General features: G+C 36.3%; 1 protein-coding gene across 3 annotated transcripts in view; it reads left to right on the plus strand.

Moving 5' to 3' along the window:
- The window catches only part of TENM1 (teneurin transmembrane protein 1), a 552490-nt gene that overhangs the window by 228640 nt on the left and 303164 nt on the right, over positions 1-20686 (plus strand). For all 3 annotated transcript variants that reach the window (XM_024737354.1, XM_024737356.1, XM_024737355.1), the window contains exon 5: positions 8257-8495. In XM_024737354.1, the coding sequence (XP_024593122.1) occupies positions 8257-8495 (239 nt within the window). The remainder of the gene's footprint in view (positions 1-8256; positions 8496-20686) is intronic.

Below are 20686 nucleotides of genomic sequence, written 5' to 3' on the forward strand. Positions count from 1 at the left end.
TATCTCTAAATTTTCTGTTACAGAAATGTTTAATTTATATTGGGAAGTCTGATACACTGTTGAATGAAAAATGTTCTGATGTATTCTAAACAAGGAGACATGACAATTAGTTCACTTTCATAAGTATGTATCCTCCTAATATCATTTGTCAATTCTATAATTAAAAGAGTTGAAATAAATATATCCATAAAAACATATTCAGTGGAATAATACGCTCATATATGTTCATTCTGAATAGAGAAATGCCAGATGATCATGTGATTTAAGAAGATTTTATTACCTTAATGATTAGCAGTAAGAGTGACATCAGGGATGTCATGAGTTAGTATGTGCACAGTGGTTAAGTAAATGGGTTTCATTGTTCGTGCATAGAAGTAAAAATATTTATTGAGCACCTACTCTTTGTGAGGCACAATTCTAGATGCTGGGGATACAGCAATAAATAAGACAAGTGAAATTTCTACTCTCGTGTAGATTGCATCCTAGTAATCAGGAAAACTGAAGTAGATTCTATCATTTACTGGTTGCATGACCTTGGGAAATGTACTTAAACTTAGTAGCTCAACCTCAGCCTCCTAAACTATGACATGTGGATAATATCATCTACTTTATAGGGTTACTTTGAGGATTCAGTGAGAAAACAAACCCCAGAAATTACTTTAGCAGAGTGCCTGGCACATAGATGTTCAGTAAGTGGTCATTGCTATTGCCATTATCATTCACAGCGATTATTTCTAATTATTAGTATTTTTATTAACAATAATTCTTTCCTTACTCAGGTGTCTCAAATAGAGACGAAATGTGACTCAACTATTTTTTTGACTTATTTTTTTCCTCTAGATTATGTGAAAATAAAATGAAAGCTTGTAATTGTCCTTTTATATTCAGGAAACCAGGAGATATTTGCTCACGAGTGAAACAGTTATTTTAGAGTCCCCAAGCCTCATTCATTCTGTACAGAGAATCAAGAGCCTTTTAGAAAAAGCAAAAACATCATGCAAATCAATATATATTCATTGAGTACCTTTGAAGTATGAGACAAGGAACCTAGAAGTTGACTTGGTCCCTGCCCTAACAGAATATACAATCCAGAGGCAGTTGAGGAGGTAGGGTAGATACTACTTCTGATTAAAAGACAAGAGGGAATAATAGCCACAAAAAAGATTTTTAAAAGAGCTCTCCCATTAGCTGCTAACTACCTCACTTGGAAAATCACATGAATACCAATCTAGACCATAGAGTATTACCATTTAAGAATAGATTATAGAACTAAGGCTTAAGCCTAGAAAAATTAAGGTTTAGATATATATATCCTGAAAGTATATTTTTTTAAAAAGTCTCTTAAAAATTATGAACAACATGGAGAGACTATAAACTTTTTTATGAACACTTGGCATATAAGGTTTGAATGGGACATATGGACAGGGTGACTTAAAATTTGGAAGAAAGAAACCTAGGGCAAATAAAATGAAATCCACCTTTATATAGTTGTTAATAAAAAAAAAAAAATGTTACCCCCAAGAGGTTGTCCAAGCTGATAATACCATTTAGGCTCAGAGAGAGTTTGGATAAATACTCTTTTTAGGAGCATTTATCCTAAAAAGGAATATCAAGAATAGGCTATTATGCAAAAACTAGAGATGTTGAGGTTGATATCTTGCCAGTAACCACGCTTTGCCACAAAAGAACACTAGATATTCACTAGATATTCTTGTCAGAGAAGAAAATGGGGCTGACTCAGCATGACGTTTTCTTTTATTTTCTCATGTTTTTGGAGGCATAAGAATGAATACCTATGAATAGACATTTCTTCAAAGAGGATATGAAAAACAGCCAACAAGCATATGAAAAGATGCTCAGCATCACTAACCATCAGAGAAATGCAAATCAAAACCACAATGAGGTATCACCTCATACCCATTAGGATGGCTATCATCAAAAAGACAAGAAATAACAAGTGTTAGCAAGGATGTGGAGAAATGGAACCCTTTGCACTGTTGGTGGGAATGTAAAATGATACAACTACTATGGAAAACAGTATGGAGGTTCCTCAAAAAAATAAAAGTAGAGCTGACATATGATCCAGCAATCCCACTTCTGTGTATATACTTAAAAGAATTGAAAGCAGGATCTCAAAGAGATATTTGCATTATTCACAGTAGCCAAGAGGCGGAAGCAACCCAAATGTTCATCGACAGATGAATGGCTAAACAAAATATGGTATATATGTACAAGTCATCAGCCTTGAAAAGGAAAGAAATCCAGTCACACGGATAAAACTTGAGGACGTTAAATTAAGTGAAGTAAACAAGTCACAAAAAGACAGATATTGTGTGATTCTACTTATATGGCATATCTGAAATTGTCAAATTCGTAGAAACAGAAATGAGAATGGTTGTTACCAGAGGCTGGGGAGAGGGGGAAAGAGGAGTTGTTTAATGAGTGTAGAGTTTCACATTTGCAAGATGAAGAAGTTCTGGAGATCTCTTTCTCAATAATGTGAATATACTTAATCCTACTGAACTATACACTTAAAAACGGTATAGGATGGTAAATTTTGTGTTCTGTGGTTTTTATCACAATAAAAATGCATTTAATAATTTTTTGAAAAGAATAAATGCCTGAATTCCACTATCCTATCTGAATGTGATTTGGCCCTAACACCTTGACTCAAGGCCTTTTTATTGCAGTCTTCTTCTTTATTATTTTTTTTAAATCAACCTCAGCCTCTAACTGGAGGTAAGTTGAATTCCTTCCTCTGGGTATAAAAATTAGTCTAATGTTTGTAGCTAAGAGAATGCAGGTTTAGAGACTCATAAGTATGTTTACAAGATGTAAAAGAAAAAATTCATTGGTTATTTATGCATCTGTTGTTAGAAAGCTGTAGATTTCTGTCTATTTCCTATAGAATTTCAAGTGCCACATTAAATCACATCATTTAGTGCTAACAGGTACCCTCAGAATTATGTTGTATGTAGGGTTTAAAAAGAGAAAGTACATTTTCCCCTTTTTTATAGATGATTTTAAAATCCTTACAGGAACATTTATTAAATTCCCATTTACCAGCACTGGGTCTCATCAGTCTTAAAGATATATATATTTTTTCAATTTCCTTATATGCCCATTTCCTTTTGGCAATATCTTACTTTTCCTTTTTAAATTTGAAATTGAATATTAAAACAGATGCAAAGGAGAGTACTACTTACACATAAACTCTTGAACTGCATTTTTATCATTTCCTCTGTGGGAAAAAACCTAATTGTATGAAATTGATAGCAACATTTTAGTATATCCTCAGGTCCCCTGGGAAAAGCAATGTGCTTAGACAGATGATGTGATTTTATGAGCACATAGCTGAAGTCTAGCAGTGTGCATTTGTCTTCATGCTCCTACTTTTTTCAGGGACTATGAAAACACATTTAGGCAGTAGTTTCGCTTTCCAACAATGGACTGCAAAGCCTTTGACAGTACATAGCATTTGCATTGCTGTTGTTCATGATGCACATCAAAGTATAGATCACTTTCAGCAGAGAATCTTAATCTCAGTTTGTTAATAAGAAAACAGGAACCTTAGTATATGAACTCATTTTATTATCTACCCTCACTGAGGACTGATTTGGATTCCACTCAAATATGAATTAGTTTAAATGTTGCTCTGCTGCAGCTGTCGAATTTATTCATTATGTTGTAATATTTTACTTATGAAACTGCATTTGGAAATCCTTTGGTATATATCAAGATGAAATTACAGTGCTCAGGGATATTGATTATTGCTTGTAATTGCCATCATAATAGCCAACAATTCTCTGTCTTTCTTTGTCTTTCTTCTACCTCTTAATGATATACCAAACAAAATCAGTATCCAGCATATGGGGCCACTTACATTGTCTCAAAAATCCAATTGTTCTCCTTCATAAATATGCAAAGGATCGAAGATTTTAGTCTCCAAACAGTGAATAAAAAAGCCCCATACTGCTAGATTTCTCTTCTGTCCCATAGGAACATATCAGAGTGTCGCTGTATAGGATCAGTTATATGCAAGTGACATATTATCGCCTCCAGTGTCACCACAAAGTTGTGGTGGGGAAATGGGGAGGCTTCTCCACTCTGCTGTTTGTAAAGTGCTGTACTTCTTCCTCAACTAGTAAATTAGATGGCCAAAGGGGAAAACATAGGCTGGGAGAGATAACCAGACATTAAAGAAGAAATCTACCTCCTTATGACATGGAGGTGATTATTTCAGGGACTAAAGAGGAGGTACAATCAAATGGAAGAAACATAATGCTGTGAGTCACTTTTTCAATAAAATATGTTTATTCTTATTTCTACTACATACTGTTTGTCCATTCTGGGGATACGTTCAGTGCCTTTAGAAGCAGCAATAACTCCTTTACAGTCTTAACGACTGAAGACTAGCTTCTTTCTAATGGTTCCCCATTCATTCAAAAAAGTTAAGATGGTCTTTAAAACTTACTATGAGAACATGTGACATACGGAAAACTAGATATGTATTATGAAGTACTGTTTGAATAGATTGTATTTGGTTAGCCCTGGTCAGTTAACCCAGAAGATTAGCTAGAACCTGGTGGTAATCTGGTGAAGACTGGTTGGCAGGTAGCACAGTGTAGTGGAAATACACTATTTTGCAAGTCCTCAATTCTAACTACATTGATATCATTAACTACTGATGTTTCCTTTAAATCATCCACTTTCATTCTCTGGGCCTCCATTTCCCTAACTGCAAAATGAGGGTGTTGGGCTGCTAGCTGATTTCTGAGATCCCTCTAACTCTGTGATTCTGTAGCCATCATTCTCACGTTTTTCTCTCAGGTCCCAAAGGCCTGAGAGAAAAAGGGTAAAAGTGTGGCTCAATCCAATATCATCCACATGCCAAAATCAACACAAAGCATGCTTCTTCTGTGCCCTATAAGGCCTGGATTCAAAGCTTCATGTGTCCACTAACTGCAGAACCCTGATATACTGTACTGTAATGTCGTGGTTAAGATCAGTGGCTCTGGAGCCAGACTGCTTGGACTTGAAAGTTGGCTTTACCAGTACTAGCTGCGTGACCGTGGACAAATTACTTAACCTCTCTGTGCACTGGTTTTCTCATCTGTAAATGTACATACTTACTGTAATGGGATTGTTGTGAAGATTAAATTATATAATGCTTTCTGAATTAATTAGAATAATGTCTGGCACAAGTAAGCACTTAATGAATGTTACCTCTTATTATCATTATTATGATAACTATTATCATTACCACTTTGCTCCTACTAAACCTCTTTCGATCTCTGTTTCATCATCTGTAAGATTATAATAATAATATCAACCCCACAGATGTATTAGGATCAAAATATTGCATATACTGTACCTACTTTGGTGCCTGGCTTTTCTAGGTGCTCAATAAATTATGTTCACATAAATAGAACCCATTGTTCATGTGGTTGGTATTAGTCACTGCATTTTTCCCACTGACCCCACTCCCAATCTTTTTGATACTAGTTACAAGAACAATACAAGCTCAAGGCAGAAAACTTCAAAAAATACCCCTACTATCCAAAGGTAACATAAATTATTATCTTTCCATGAGCATATATATTTTTTTATTTTAAAAATTGTATTCTATTGCCCATATTGTTTTGAAACCTACTTGCTTTTAACTGGTGATATCTGTAAACACTTTTCCTAGTGAATAGATATTCTTTTACAGTGCAATTTGTAATGGTTGTATAGTATTCTACTGCGTGTTTATAAAATGATATACTTACCCAACTATCTATTAATGAGCATTTGGGTGTTTATCTTTTGCTGTTATAAATAACACTTCAGTGAATGACTTTTTATATACATGGTCATACACATCATTTCCTAAGGATAAATTCCTATAGGCATAATTTTTGGACGGGGAATATGCATATTTTAAGTCTTTTGTTATGTAATGCCAAATTATCTTCCAGAAAGGCTTGTGAATCTCCACTCCCCTCAGCAATCCTGCCCTTTAAATAACTTTTATCCTCATATACTAAAGCAAAACTCTCTAATGTGGATATTTTCATTAACTGGCATGTTGACAGTTGTTTTTTCCTTTAAACATGTATGCTTTTGTTCTTTAAAAATGGAAGCTAAAATCAGTCTTAAAATATTCTTAATGATTTATGCATTTGGGCGTATGTGACATGTACAAGGTGATGTTGGCTCTTTGCTCAGCGGAAGGGTCTTGTGATGTATTACATGAAAATGTGGCACCAGAATGTTTTTTGTTTAGCAGTGCATTTTACTGCCCAGGCAGCATAGTAGATTGAGGACTTTGGAGCTGGAATGGCTTGAGATCTCATTCTGGCTTTGTTATTCATTTCCTAGGTGGATTTAAGCAAGTTACTTAACCTCTTTCAGCCTCCATTTCCTTAAATACACCATGCAGATAATAATGTAGCCTATTTCATATGAATGAATACTAACTGAGATAATGAGTGTTTAACACAATGCATGGCACTTAGTACCCGATAAGGGTAAAGTATTGCACAAAAACATATTTTTATGCCAACTCCTTACATGTGAATAAATCACTACTGTTTATGAAATACCCATATTACAATAGTCATGAGCTGTCAATAATCATCCTCTAGTAATTCAAACATGACAGCAATATGAAGTTCCAGGACAGGCAAAAGTAATGTAGGGTAGAAAAAATGCAAAATAGTGGTTGCCTCTGGGGGTTAGGGAATAGGGATTTACTTCGAAAGGCAGGAGGACACTTCCTGGGGTGATGGGAATGTTCTGTATCTTGATAGGGGTTTAGGTTACACAGGTGATTGCATTTGTCAAGCCTCAGTAAATGTACACTTAAAATTTGTGCATTTCATTGTGTATAATTTTTTATATTATATTTACATATAACAGTTTATAAGTTTAAGGTGTCCAACATGTTGATTTGGTACATTTATATATTGCAGTACAATTGCCATTTGTAGTGTTAGCTAACACCTCTGTCACATAATTATCATTTCTTTCTTGTGGTGGGAATAGTTAAGGTCTACTGCCTCAGCAAGTTTGATATTTATTTTACATTATTATTGTCTATAATAATACTGTGCATTAGATCTCCAAGACTTATTTATCTGCTAGTTGCAAATTTGTAACCTTAAACATCTCCCTATCCCCCACCTCTCAGCTCCCGGTAACCAACACTCTCCTCTTCATTTTAGCAAGTTCATGGATGGACCTCGAGGATATTATGCTGTGAGATAAATCAGACAGAGAAAGACAAATACTGTATGATATCACTCATATGTGGAATCTAAAAAACTCAAAGCCATCATGTATAAATTTTACATTAAAAATCTGTAAAAAAATTACTGAACTCTAGATAATAATATGCAAGTTGAAATATGTGAAGGGAAGTGTACCGATGTATGCAGCTTACTTTGAAATGCTTGAATAAAAAATGAAATGAAATGTTTTAAAAAAAGATGGACTAAGATAGGAATGGAGAGGTGGATAAATATGTGATAGAGTGAATATAGTCATATGTTAAGTATAGAATCTAGTTGACAAGTACATCTGTGGTTTTGGGTTTTTTTTTAATTTTTATAATTGTTTATTTGATAACAATCTTTTAAAATTTGAATCTAGCATTTCTAAGGCCAGTGCTGCTCAACTGGATACGCACATCAAACTTACCTAGGACGTTTTGTTAAAATATACATGCTTAGGACCTACTCCAGATTTACTGAATCTCTTTACTTGATATTCTCTTGAGTAGATGTGTGTTTATTATAAAATTCTTTCTTTGGCTGTGTGTTTGGCAATTTTTATAATAAAATATTGCGTGAAAATATGTCTGTGAAAGCTGGTCTCTAAATAAAATACTGGTCTCTAGGCCATTGATATTATCAAAATGCTTGATGATACTTCTCTTTCTCTTTTTGAGTATTATATTTAATGAAAGGGAGCAGTATAGTTAATACCATCAAATGTGGAATGTTAATGCTCAGAATTTGAGAATTTCATTAGTCAACAAGTCAGGGAAAAGAAGACCTCTTTCCTCCTCTTAAAAGTCTAAAATAGGAAAACAAAAAGGAGATCACCAATGGCACTTTGTAGTTAAGTGTTAGGTATAAGAAAATTTTGTTGAGTTCCTCCTAGTTGTCCTGTGCTTTGTCATAGCATGATTGTTTCAAATTAGTGGAATTTGTATTTCTGTAGCAAGTGGCTTTGGTTTTGATAGCCCAAACTTTTGTTTCCTTTCCGCAGGCATTTCCTGTTCAAACATGGATCTGGTTCCTCGGCCATCTTCAGTGCAGCCAGTCAGAACTACCCTCTGACATCCAATACTGTGTACTCGCCTCCTCCCAGGCCACTTCCTCGAAGCACCTTTTCCAGACCTGCCTTTACCTTCAACAAACCCTACAGGTGCTGCAATTGGAAGTGCACGGCCTTGAGCGCCACTGCAATCACAGTGACTTTGGCCTTGTTACTAGCCTATGTGATTGGTAAGCCCTTTTTTCCATGTTTCGCTTTTCTTCTTAATCAAAGTATTGTTTTGCTTGTGGTGGAGTTGAAAAAATTTGAACTAAGGCTTAGTGTTATCAATAACAAATAGAGAGCTCTTTCCGTAGTGTAGTGGTTGTCACGTTCGCCTAATACGCGAAAGGTCCCTGGTTCGAAACCATAATTCAAAAAGAGTCATGTACCAAAATGTTCATAGAACATATGTATATGTATAACTGATTCACTTTGTTATAAAGCAGAAACTAACACACCATTTAAAGCAATTATACTCCAATAAAGATGTAAAAAAAAATAACAAATAGATTTCTAATTAAGTTATTTATTTATTTTTTGGTACTTCCTAACCTTAAATACTGCTGAGGAGCGTAAGGATTGCTCTTTGAGAAGAAATATTTATGCTACTAGCACAGTCTTATTGATTGCAATTACTGTAGTTAACCATTTCCCCTTCAATTAAAAGGTTGTTATGGTTTTCTCATTAGAAGTCATAAGTACCAATCTACAATAGCTTCTTAAATTATAGTTAAACAATAATACTGCTACCGAACTTTCAGGTAGCAATTTCATTAAAGTAGTAGTTACTTGGAAGCTATCGGAAAATCCAGGGCATAATCTCTTTCCAAGAATGCAGAGTTTTACACTGGGACTAAAAAAAATGTCTTCTTATTTTCACTAGGTAAATGGCTACAGAATTGTGTGATTACTGTGTTTGTGAGGGTAAAAGAGAAAACAGTAGTGAGGCACACTTTCCACTTTTAAGAAAAATGTTGTTCTTGAGGCATCTTGATTAAAGTCACCCTTACTTGATAGCAAATTGTATTGATTTTTCTGGCTGGCATTTTATTTTGACTGAACATTAATTTCCTTGTCTGAGTGGTTTTACAGTCTAAGATGTAAATTAACTTAAAAAACATGTATTTTGTGGGAGCACTGTTCCTAGAAGAATAGCATATCATGGTAGAAAAAGAATTCTAAGTACGTCACTTGTATCTTCTTTTCAGGTTTAGCCTGATTTCTTAATTGAAGGGGAACTACCCACAAAGATACATTGAATATGATTCTGAGAGAGAGATTAAAAAGGGATTTAGAGTTTCTTATAATTATAAAAAAGTAAGTTTTGTTGAGTCTGATTTATTAAAAAACGTGAACAATAAGAAATTTCCCATAACCAGTTTTTATGAGTCACAGAACAAACGGTAGTAAGTTAAATAAACATATATTTTGTAGGGGAGTCACTGATAATGTCAACAGTATAGGATCATAGCCTATATTGATGTTCATGATTATCTCTTTTCTATTTTCATTGTACAATCTGAATATGTTTGAACAATGCTTCTATTAAAGGTGGATAATATTAACCTATAATATCAAAATGTGTCCTTTATCTCAGACATTTCAGGATAACCCAACATGTATGTTTATTTGTTTTGTAATAACGTTTAATGAGGAATAGCGCTGAAGGAATGGAGGTTGGAGATGAGAAAGTACTGTAATATAAACAGGGTTTTAATATGGTATCATTCAAAGCAAGGAGTAATTTGAAAAGTTGAAATACATTAGAGGCCCTTTAAAATGTTATTGTTCAATTATGAGACCAACTCTTATCTTATAGGTTAGCTTCTATTAACTTTTACTATACAGAGAGATAATATTTTAGATTCAAGACTTTACCTCTGGAGTAAACAAATCCAGGTATAGCAAGCTTCTTATTAATAGGTTTATACTGTGTTCAAACCTATGTTTCTATTTAAATTTATTATATGGCCACTCATATAAAAAATTGTATTATATACTCTGAGACTTGTTTAGTTAGATTATATTGATTCATTTCAGAAGCAAAAGTGGAGGGTTTCCCTGGTGGTCCAGTGGTTAAGACTCTGCGCTTCCAGTGCAGGGGGCACGGGTTTGATCTGTGGTCGGGGAAGTTCCACATGCCATGTGGTGCGGCCAGAAGGAAAAAAAAAAAGTGAAAGCAGAATGTTTCAGTTATTTCAAGGACTGCCTTTTTTAATAGGGTAAACAATGGCATATAAATCTGATATGACAGTAAGGCTGTATAGTACAACGGTTATGAGCATGGATTTTTCAGACCTCTGCCACTTCTTAGGCATGTTACCTTGGGCAAATTATTCACCCTTTTAAGGCCTCCATTTCCTCATCTGTAAAACTGTCTTAAAACAGTACCTGTAACATAGGGTTTTCATAAGAATTAAATGAGTTAATATAACTAAAGAACTTGGAATAGGACTTAAAACACAGAAGTATACTATAAATGTTAAATATTATTGTTGTTGTTACCATAACTACCTATATAATCATCATTCACTATTAAAATTCACTGGTTCTCAGAGTTAGCCATTTTATTCATGGCTGTACCCCAGCACTAAGAACAGTGCCTGGCCCATAGCAACCCTGTCGGTAAAAGTTTATTGAAAAAAACACATTATGCTAAGCACTCTACTTGTATTAGCTCATTGCATTATCAGAACAGTCCTTAAGGTATCTATCAGTATTAAATCTATTTTATAAATGAGGAAACTGAGGCACAGCCAAGGTAAGAGATCACATAGAGGTCACAGCACTAAGAAGTAGGGATCCTGAGCTTTGAGCTTTAAGCCAGAGCAGCAGACTGACCCCAGAGGACATGCTGTTGAGTGCTAGGCCTTGCTGCCCGTCTAGCACTGCAGCAGAACTTACAGATCATTTACTTCTTGGTCTACTAAATAAATCCACCATTTTTTTCTTATTAAATCACAAATTAAATTAGATTTACCAGGTCATCCATTGCAGTAGTTACTGCAACTGAGATTTGTGGATCAGTGAGAGATATCTGTTAAAATGCTTTTCTGTGTGACTTTGAAAATGCAGAAGTATCAGGCTAAATACTAGAACAGTAGGTTGAGTGGGTTCAAAATGAGGAGATGTTGATGGCAAACACTGGAACTTTGTTCTGTCATGGACTGGACATTATGCGACTTTGGATAATCAGTTAAAATCTCTTCCTCTGCTTACTTCATCCATCACTGACCACCTCAGGAGGGCAGAGTAAGAATTCATAAAGAGGCATTCAAGTGAAAGATGTCACATAAGAACTGTAACATACAAGATGATTTTTAAATGGCTTTCTGTGGTTGAAATAAAAAAGTATTATATTTCAAAATATGAAACCATTTCACTCTCAACTCTTGCTGAGTCTATAAGAGTCATCTGGTTTTTTTCAGTCCCCCTTTGCAGTTTCTGTATAACCCAAGTAAGATCTTTCACTGAAACTATTTATCGCTTCTGTTTCCCGTGCAAATTTCTTTCTGCTATTTCATGTTCCTCTATTATCCATTATACATAACCTTTAGATACGAATGGCTATAGGCTGTGCTGCCCTCAATCCACTACGGGAAATCACATCAATATCAATGGGACATCAATAGATGTTCTGTGCATTATGGCTCTGTAAGTGGTCATTGGAAAGCAGTGGAAATCCAACAAGTGAAAAGTCAGAGCTGGATTATTCAGGCAACCAGCCCCATCCCCACTCCTACCCACTATACCTTTTGGGTCAGCAAGTAAATAATTTCTTTGAATAAGTTTTGAGGTCATAAAATTCAGTGAAGGGAGGCATGGAAAGATACTGATTATTTGAAGATATTATGGAATGGCTATTGTCATCACTTACCCATAAATCTGTAATATTTTCCATCTGAATCAAAAAATATGTCCTTACGCTTCATCCTCTCTGATATTTTGGCATCAGTGATGTATCAGTGCCAGTCAGAAGCACATTTGCTTGAATTTACAAATAAGCCATATGAAGTAGTAGTCAGGAAGACAGATGACCATTTGCAAGGCATCAAGAGGAGGCGAGGTTAAGGTGCTTCATCAATGGTTGTGAAGGGCACAAACTCAGCTTCTTTGGTAATCTTTGATGTTTTGATCAAGTTTCTCCACAGTCAGCAGTTTGTATAAGAGGCAGTAGAAACTCACAAGAATACATTGTGCCTGGGGTCAAATGGACTGTTGCATTGAATGACTTGGGGAGTAGGGATTTCTGTCTCTCAAACCCAATATCATCAGTTAATGATATCAATGTTCTTTTTCTTTTGCCATGAAATTAGTAGTGATTCATACCACCTTCAGGGGATGCAGGTAATGTCCAAACTCTACAAGTGAAATAATTTAAGTCCATGAATCTCCTTGCCGTGACAGACTATATAGCCCACATGTAGAAAGTTGACCAGAATGGTTGTTAATACAGAATTAGGAGAGATAGAATATTGAGCCCAATTCTGTGATTGAAAGTTTAGGGATGAAACTATTCGAGAGGGCAAAGGGCCTACTGCACCTTGCTCTCTGCATCAAAATTGAGTAACAATGACTTTAGTGCTTTCTTCTGCCTCCTTTATACTAGTCCAAATTGCTCTACTTTCTAGGGTTGTTATGACGGTGGAGTAAGAACATGCTGAAAGTGATAGAATGAGAGGAGTGGAGTGTGTTTATTTTGCCTCCATCACACACAAAAAAATGCAAATACTTTATAATACAGGGAAGAAACAAAATAGAGTAAGGCAAATTTTGATTTTAGAAAAATTCAAGAACTTAGTTTTTTTTTTAATGGAGAGAATTGAAATGGAGTTTTTTTTTCCCCCATCAGATCTAGATAGACAATGACCCTTCCCACAAAGTTTGCTAAGTATAGATAAATACACTTAACAAAAACCATCTCTTTCACTCACTAGTAGCTTCATTAATGCCTCCGTGCCTCAGTTTCCTCGTCTATAAAGTGGGAATGTTGATAATACCTTCCTGATAGATTTTCTTTTTAATTAAATGAAGGGAAACATGTAAAACACCCAGGACCTTGCTTAGCAGATCTAAGTAAAGATTAATGCTTATTATTAGTGGAACAGGATTATTATTAGGATTATTAATTTGAGCTGAGATAAGCATAATGAGCATACAGTTTATCCTAACATAAAGTACTTTTGTTTTCCTTCCTCCCAAAGTCATCTAGAACAGTTTTTTCAGAGCTGGAATATCTGTTTCACAAGAATCCTCTAGTGGGTTTGTTGTTTCCTTCTGCCTGGTCTATAATATCTGTAACTTTGCCTTTATTTTACTAATTTCCCTTTTCCTTGGTGTTTTGGCCCTTCAAATGGTTTTGTATTTCTATCTGGAGGCCATATCTAGGTTGAAACACATTTTCTTTAAAATGCATTATAGCTTATAACATTCAAGAAATGACTCAGCATAAAATGCTAAAAAGCATTTTACTTTATCCTATAAACCATTATCAATCCTTTTGGTGTCACATTTATACTTATTACTACTTTCAGTTCACTCTTGTGGACCCGTTTACGATAATGATGGCAGTTTCTGCGTTAGCATTGACTTTGCCTCCTACCCATGAATCTACCAACTTTCTAGCCATCTCTCTAGGCAGGGATCTGGAAAATGGTGGTATAACTTCAGTCTAATTATAAATCTGCCATCCATGCATTTATCAGAACTCTTCTCTAAAAAAGGTTTATATTTGCATCTGACATCACCTTTTTGGTGTAATATGTCCCGTAAGTTTTATCCCCACTATGTTAAGTGGCACTTTTACCTGTCATAAATAAAAGTATAGATTCAGTCTGAATTAAACATACTAAAATGACAGGAAGAACCTGTGCCACATACAACTAATTTCAGAACCATAATTAGCACCTATTGCTGAAAATGAAGGCACTTTAATGAAAGGCAAATACTACTATTTTTTTTTTTTTTGGAACTCTAGCATGTTGTAGTTTAAGACATAAAGAGATAATTTCTTGGGTGAGTGAGTAATGGATACTAAACATAAGTCTTGCATCAAGAGATTACTGTTTTGTCTCAAGGAGAGGTATTCACCCTACTAAGTACTTCCCATACACCACTGTCTAAGCCTGGGTAGAGAAATTAAATGAGGCTTTGTGAAATATGGGGTTGGCCAAAAAGTTCGTTCGGGTTTTTGGTACCACCGTATGGAAAACCCGAACGAACTTTTTGGCCAGCCCAATAGATAACGATCCACTGGAAGGCATACATAGTAAAAGAGGACTGGGCAGCATGTTAGTAATTTTGGAGGTTTACATGCTTAAGAAGTTTTACAACAGCAAGAATCAATCTTGCAAATTCAAGGGAAAAATTCTCTCTCAAGAAATCTCTTTCAAAGTAAGTAATTTGAGGGCTTCCCTGGTGACGCAGTGGTTGAGAGTCTGCCTGCCGATGCAGGGGACGTGGGTTCGTGCCCCGGTCCGGGAGGATCCCACATGCCGCAGAGCAGCTGGGCCCGTGAGCCATGGCCGCTGAGCCTGCGCGTCCGGAGCCTGTGCTCCGCAACGGGAGAGGCCGCGGCGGTGAGAAGCCCGCGTACAGCAAAAAAAAAAAAAAAAAAAAAGTAAATAATTTGAATTATTTTGCATAAAGGAAATTTCACTCCTGTTTAGCTTAGTTTCTGCTCATCCAAATTATATATATAGGATACATATATAGATATGTTATATGTATATTTTTAGACCCACATTGCGTAAGTCGTTAAGCTATACTTACTCTGAAGTGAATAAGAATAAACTAAATTAGAGCAATGGCTTTGAAACAGATGGCAGGTTAACCCATTTTAAACTTCAGAAATGTGACTGAATTTTCATATAGAACAGCCAGAATGGGGAGGGCCAGGATCACCAGCAGAGTATCTGATTTATCACAGTCAAAATAAAGAGGTGGCATCTTACAGGGTGGAGACACATACATTTGGAGCCTAGCTATATTCCCTTTAAAGAGAGGTGAAAAAGCATAATATGTTTTATTAAATACAAATATATTGGAAAACCTGAGGCAGCACAAATGGAGGATATAGTGGCAGGAAATGAAGATAATAAGCAGGGGCAGATCACGAAAGGCATTTTAAGTCATGGTAAGGAGCTTGGAATTTATCCTAAGAGCAAATGGGAAGTTTTTTATGGTCTTTCATTAGGGCAAGAAAATGATTTGCTCAGATTTACAGTTAGAAAAATCACCCTAATGGCAGTATGGAAGTTGGAATTGGCAGACAGGACCAAGTTGCACCAAAACGGAGGCTTGCAGGGCGAGTGCAGAAAGAAGACAAAACAGATAAGGAAATTATAGGTGCTGCTAATAACATTTTTCAAGTGGTCAACCAAAGTATCAAACTTAGTAGGGAAGGCAAATAGGAAGAAGAAACGAATGGCATTCTAAACAAGAGGTGGGTCCAAGTGTCTAGAGCTATCAGTGATATCGTAGGGTAGTTATAGCTGTGAGCAAGCTGAATAGCTAAAATGAGATGGTCAGAGGCTAGTGTATCAGAATTTTAGATTTCAGACTTGGAGCATAAACATGTGACTCCCCTGTATGTTTTAGACCTAGTTAAGGAACATATATGAGGACCTCCTTCCAGATGAATCATTTGTTCAGGGAAGACTAGATTCTTAGCTAGGGATAATCTCACAAGGTGGTCCTCCCTGGGTAGACTCACAAGCTCACCGAAGTGTGGATAGTGTTTAAATAAGAGCACCACGTTATATTGGATCCTCCAATATAGACAAGACCCATGTGGAATCCTAGATCACAGTATGGCTCCTCAAGAGCTCCTTTCTTGGGGATCCTGTTGATCTCTGTGGGATAATAATGAACAAAGTAAGAGGGTCCAAGATGACCCACTGTAATTTTCTGCTGATTAAAACCTCCTTATAGCTTTGCCAATCTAATTAGTGTAGACCTTATATAAGAAATTATAGTTAACATCTAGAGTAATTGCTTACCATGAGAGTTTCTAAGGAGGGGCCTCACAAATGTCTCATTATCACGTTGAATTGGCAACAGGAAATTTTTAACTGGAAGAAAAGACTTATGATATGGTGCTTTGTAAAAAACAAAAACTCTTGATTCCATTTCATTTCTTTTATATTAAATGAGCTTCATGTCCTGATCAAATGACCAGGAGACTGAAGGCTAGCATATGTACATGGAACATCAGAGGAGGTTGTGAGTTCTCAGATAAACTAGTAGTGGCTATGGCCAAAAATGAGTACACATGGGATTTTGACAGCAAGCAATCTGTGCTGTTCTACCACCTGGTACAGAAGAGGCAGATTTTGCCTTTTGGTATTCATAGGTTTCACCAAATCAACTAGCCCCATTTTTTATGTTGTAGATAACTGTTTCAACCTTAATTCAGTTTTGCCTTTTGTTCCTTGAAGGAAGAACCTAGATTCCCTTTGATCTTGAACTTTATTTTAATTAAACATAGATGTTAAATATAGCAAATAACAATACCACAGTGTCTTTTCTGTATTCCATAGGTCCAAATACTTTGCAACATTAACTAATAAAATTATGGGGTTAAGTGAAAATAATATCAAGAGAGAGTACATATTAGACTTTGGATTTTACTCATAGCAAGCAACCAAGCTAATACTGGGTACACAGTCCTTAAGAGAGATGCCCGCTATTAAGAAATTAGGAACAAGTGTACTTTGCTATGAAAGAAAGTGGAAATTTTTGAAATGAAGCAGTTTTTGTTAAAAGATCATGTGCTGCCTCCAGACAGAATTCTGATAAATCCAAACCCTCTGAAGTTGTCAAACAGTTTAGTAGTTTCCCCACCGCCTCACAGAGAGGCAATAAGTCTTTTTATATCATTCACCTTGGTGGTAAAGCTAGCATTAGTCAACCCATGAGTAGTTGAAAGGTCAGATGACTTTTGAACCTAGTTGAACTATTTGGTTTTGGGGAGATGAAAATTTTTATGCCGGTGGGAAAATGTGGTAAAGCATTGTACATGCTCGGTGCTACTCCAGGCTGTAATAACACATGCTCAAGGATTATCATATAGGATATTGCAGACATGGCACTAGTTAAGACTTACCAACATAGAAGACTGTGGGAGTTTTTGAAAGCCAGATGGCACAATAGGTTCTTCCTTTGTCATGGCTAAAATACAGCCTGTTCCAAGACTGAACAAAACCCAAATAAACCATTAGTGTCTTTGGTTTCTATTCCTATCTGCTGTATGTTATTAGTTTGGTCTCCCTGACCAAATCCTGCCCTTGGATTAGCTGGCGTAAGTCTCCTTGCCGACAGGCACCAATCTAGTCTTTTGAAACAGTGAAATATAAAATGTAGAGATAAGAACCCATTAACAGAGGGAGAAAAAAAGCTAAATTTTAAAAATAAGAGATGCAATGGGCAATCAAGATCAAATATATAAATAAACATTCACAAAAAAAATACGACATGAGTTTATGGGGTCCAGTGATGGGTATGTCTTTTGGCCCAAAATAAACAGAATTAATTGTTAGCATACACAGCAAACTGGTGAATATAGTTCTATTTTTATTGGAAATAATAGTGTGTGTATCTTTTGTGATTTGAGTAGGTAGGAAAGAAAAATATTTAGATTACTTACTGACTGTCTCAGCAGCATTCCCACTAATGAGGCCAAGGTCATGGGCTCAGTTACTATTTCAACCTTTTAGCTCTGTTCTGTTTCATTACTAAAGCCCACAGTCTCAATCTCCCTTTTTTCTCCATCCCCCAAATCAGAAACCTAGTCCTGCCTTCTACCCCCTAACAAAACCTGAACTCAGAAATGAATCTGATAAACTAGGCAGGTTTTGCTTGACACACATAGAATTTGTTAAATGCTGCCAACTAATTTAAAGACTTAAGTCTAGAGATTTTACATAAAATCTCTGGTTTACATAAAATGTCTAGCCTCTCTTTAAAAATAAAAAGATCTGACATTCCCAGATGTGCATTCACGCATTCATCCACACATTTTTGAGTACCTATGTGCTACACACTATTCTAGTCTTTTGTTTTGCAAAAATAATATGAAAACCATTGACTGCAGCTAAATAGGGTCTGCTCCCAAAAGGCCCATGAACGCTCCAGTCCATCAGAGTAGCCATACTGCCCTCTTCACTTTTTTATACTACCTGCCTTCCTTCTCAGTTGGCATTTACGCTTGCAACCTATGTAATAAGATAATTCACACTGAAGTAAAAAGGGCCGTGACAAAGAAAATGTATTATATCTCCCCAAGATTATTTGCATTTTAACAGAAGACAGAGTCATACGCCAAGAATGGCAAATCCCTGACATTAATGCCATTGCTTCCCTGTCCCAGACCCATGGAAGATATAAGTAATCAAAGCAACAAACATTCTTTCCTGCTGAGTCTAGATTCTGCGATTTGAGTTTACTCAGAAGTTGGAATATATTTGCCATCACTACTTTCAGCCAAAGAAATGAGATACTCATTATGAATTTCCTATCATTAGAAGTTTAGGAGGAGAAATTATGTAAAGGGCAGAAAAATATAACACAATCACCCTGTTAAAATCTGACCCTGTTCACAGTTACTAATGGTAGCCCTAACCATGGCCAACTATCTCATAGATGCGTGGAACTGAACATAAAGAACAGTGACAGGTAAATTTATAACACATCTTCATTATTAGAGCCTCATTTCAAATGAATGTCCTGTAAATACTGGGTACACAATGTTCAAGTATATGTTTCTGCATATGTGTTATATAAATGTAAAAGTAGATATTAATAGTGAGTTCTGAGTTCCCGTAGAATAATGCTGGCCCCTTAAATTCAAATCTCTCCACACCATCCTCCAGAAAGAAATTCAGATCAGCAAGGAGAGCAAATAAAACCACACATAACCCACTTCAATAGCATAACTAGGAGATGGAATTCCACACACTTCAAATTACACATAAGGAGAGAAAAAATACTCAAAAGAAGCAGAACTAGCTCTGTAGCCCATGCCAGAGCCAAGAGTGAAACGAAGACTATAAATAGAAAAGAAGATGTGAGAGCTGGGGCCTAGCGATGGCAGAATTGATCAATTAAAATGCCCTTGGGGGCTTCCCTGGTGGCGCAGTGGTTAAGAATCCACCTGCCAATGCAAGGGACACGAGTTCGAGCCCTGGTCCAGGAAGATCCCACATGCCGTGGAGCAACTAAGCCCATGCACCACAGCTACTGAGCCTGCGCTCTAGAGCCCGCGAGGCACAACTACTGAGCCCACGTGCCACAACTACTGAAGGCCGCGTGCCTAGAGTCCATGCTCCACAACAAGAGAAGCCACCACAATGAGAAGCCTGTGCGCTGCAATGAAGAGTAGCCCCCGCTTGCCACAACTAGAGAAAATCCACACGCAGAAACGAAGACCCAACGCAGCCATAAATAAATAAATACATAAATTTATATTAAAAAAAAAAGACCAGATAGTAGTAAATATTTCAAGCTTTGCAGGCCATACAGCCTCTATCACAACAATTCAACTTATACCCAAAAGCAGCCGTAGACAATCTGTAAATGAATCAGTGTGACTGTGTTCCAATAAAATTTTATTTATGGACGCTGGAATTTGAATTTCATAAAATTTTCATGTATCCTGAAATATTGTTATTCTTTTGATCTTTTTCAACCATTTAAAAATGTAAAAGCTGGAATTCCCTGGCAGTCCAGTGGTTAGGGCTCTGTGCTCTCACTGCCAGCGGCCCGGGTTAGATCCCTGGTTGGGGAACTAAGATCCCACAAGCTGTGCTGGGCAGCCAAATAAATGAGTTAGTTAAATTTTTAAAAAATGAAAAGAAAACTTAAAAAAAAAAGCTATTCTTAGCTCTCAGACCCTACAAAAACAGAAAGCAGGCTTGATTTGGCCAAGAGTTGTAGTTTTTTGACTTATGATCTAGAGAGCAAGCTTAATCCACCTAAGAGTTAATGAGGGAAACTTTGGCAGAAGGGCTTTTGGTGAATGATAATATGCTTAATTGTAGATTTAAGGTTAAAACAGGTGAGGACAACGATGGAGAATTGTATTAAAATGTTACGTATTTTTGATAAAGTAGTTATTACAATTAAAGCTTGGGAGAGAGGGGGGAGTTTCGGGACCGCGGAGTAGTGCACAGCGACGGGTGCGGAGGGCAAAGCGGGGAGATCCCTGCACAGACGATAAAATAAGCTGAATGATTGTCACAAAGAGAGTCAGAGTATAATTTCAAGCTGAAAAACCAAATAGTAGAAAGCTAAGCGAGCAGAAGGGGGATGAAGAGCTTTATAAAAAGTAATAGCATAAAGGTAATCAATAGAACAACAATACAGACCTTCTTAAATACCA

The sequence above is a fragment of the Neophocaena asiaeorientalis genome, unplaced genomic scaffold (assembly GCF_003031525.2).
Source record: "Neophocaena asiaeorientalis asiaeorientalis breed wild unplaced genomic scaffold, Neophocaena_asiaeorientalis_V1.1 scaffold541, whole genome shotgun sequence".
Lineage (NCBI taxonomy): Eukaryota > Metazoa > Chordata > Mammalia > Artiodactyla > Phocoenidae > Neophocaena > Neophocaena asiaeorientalis.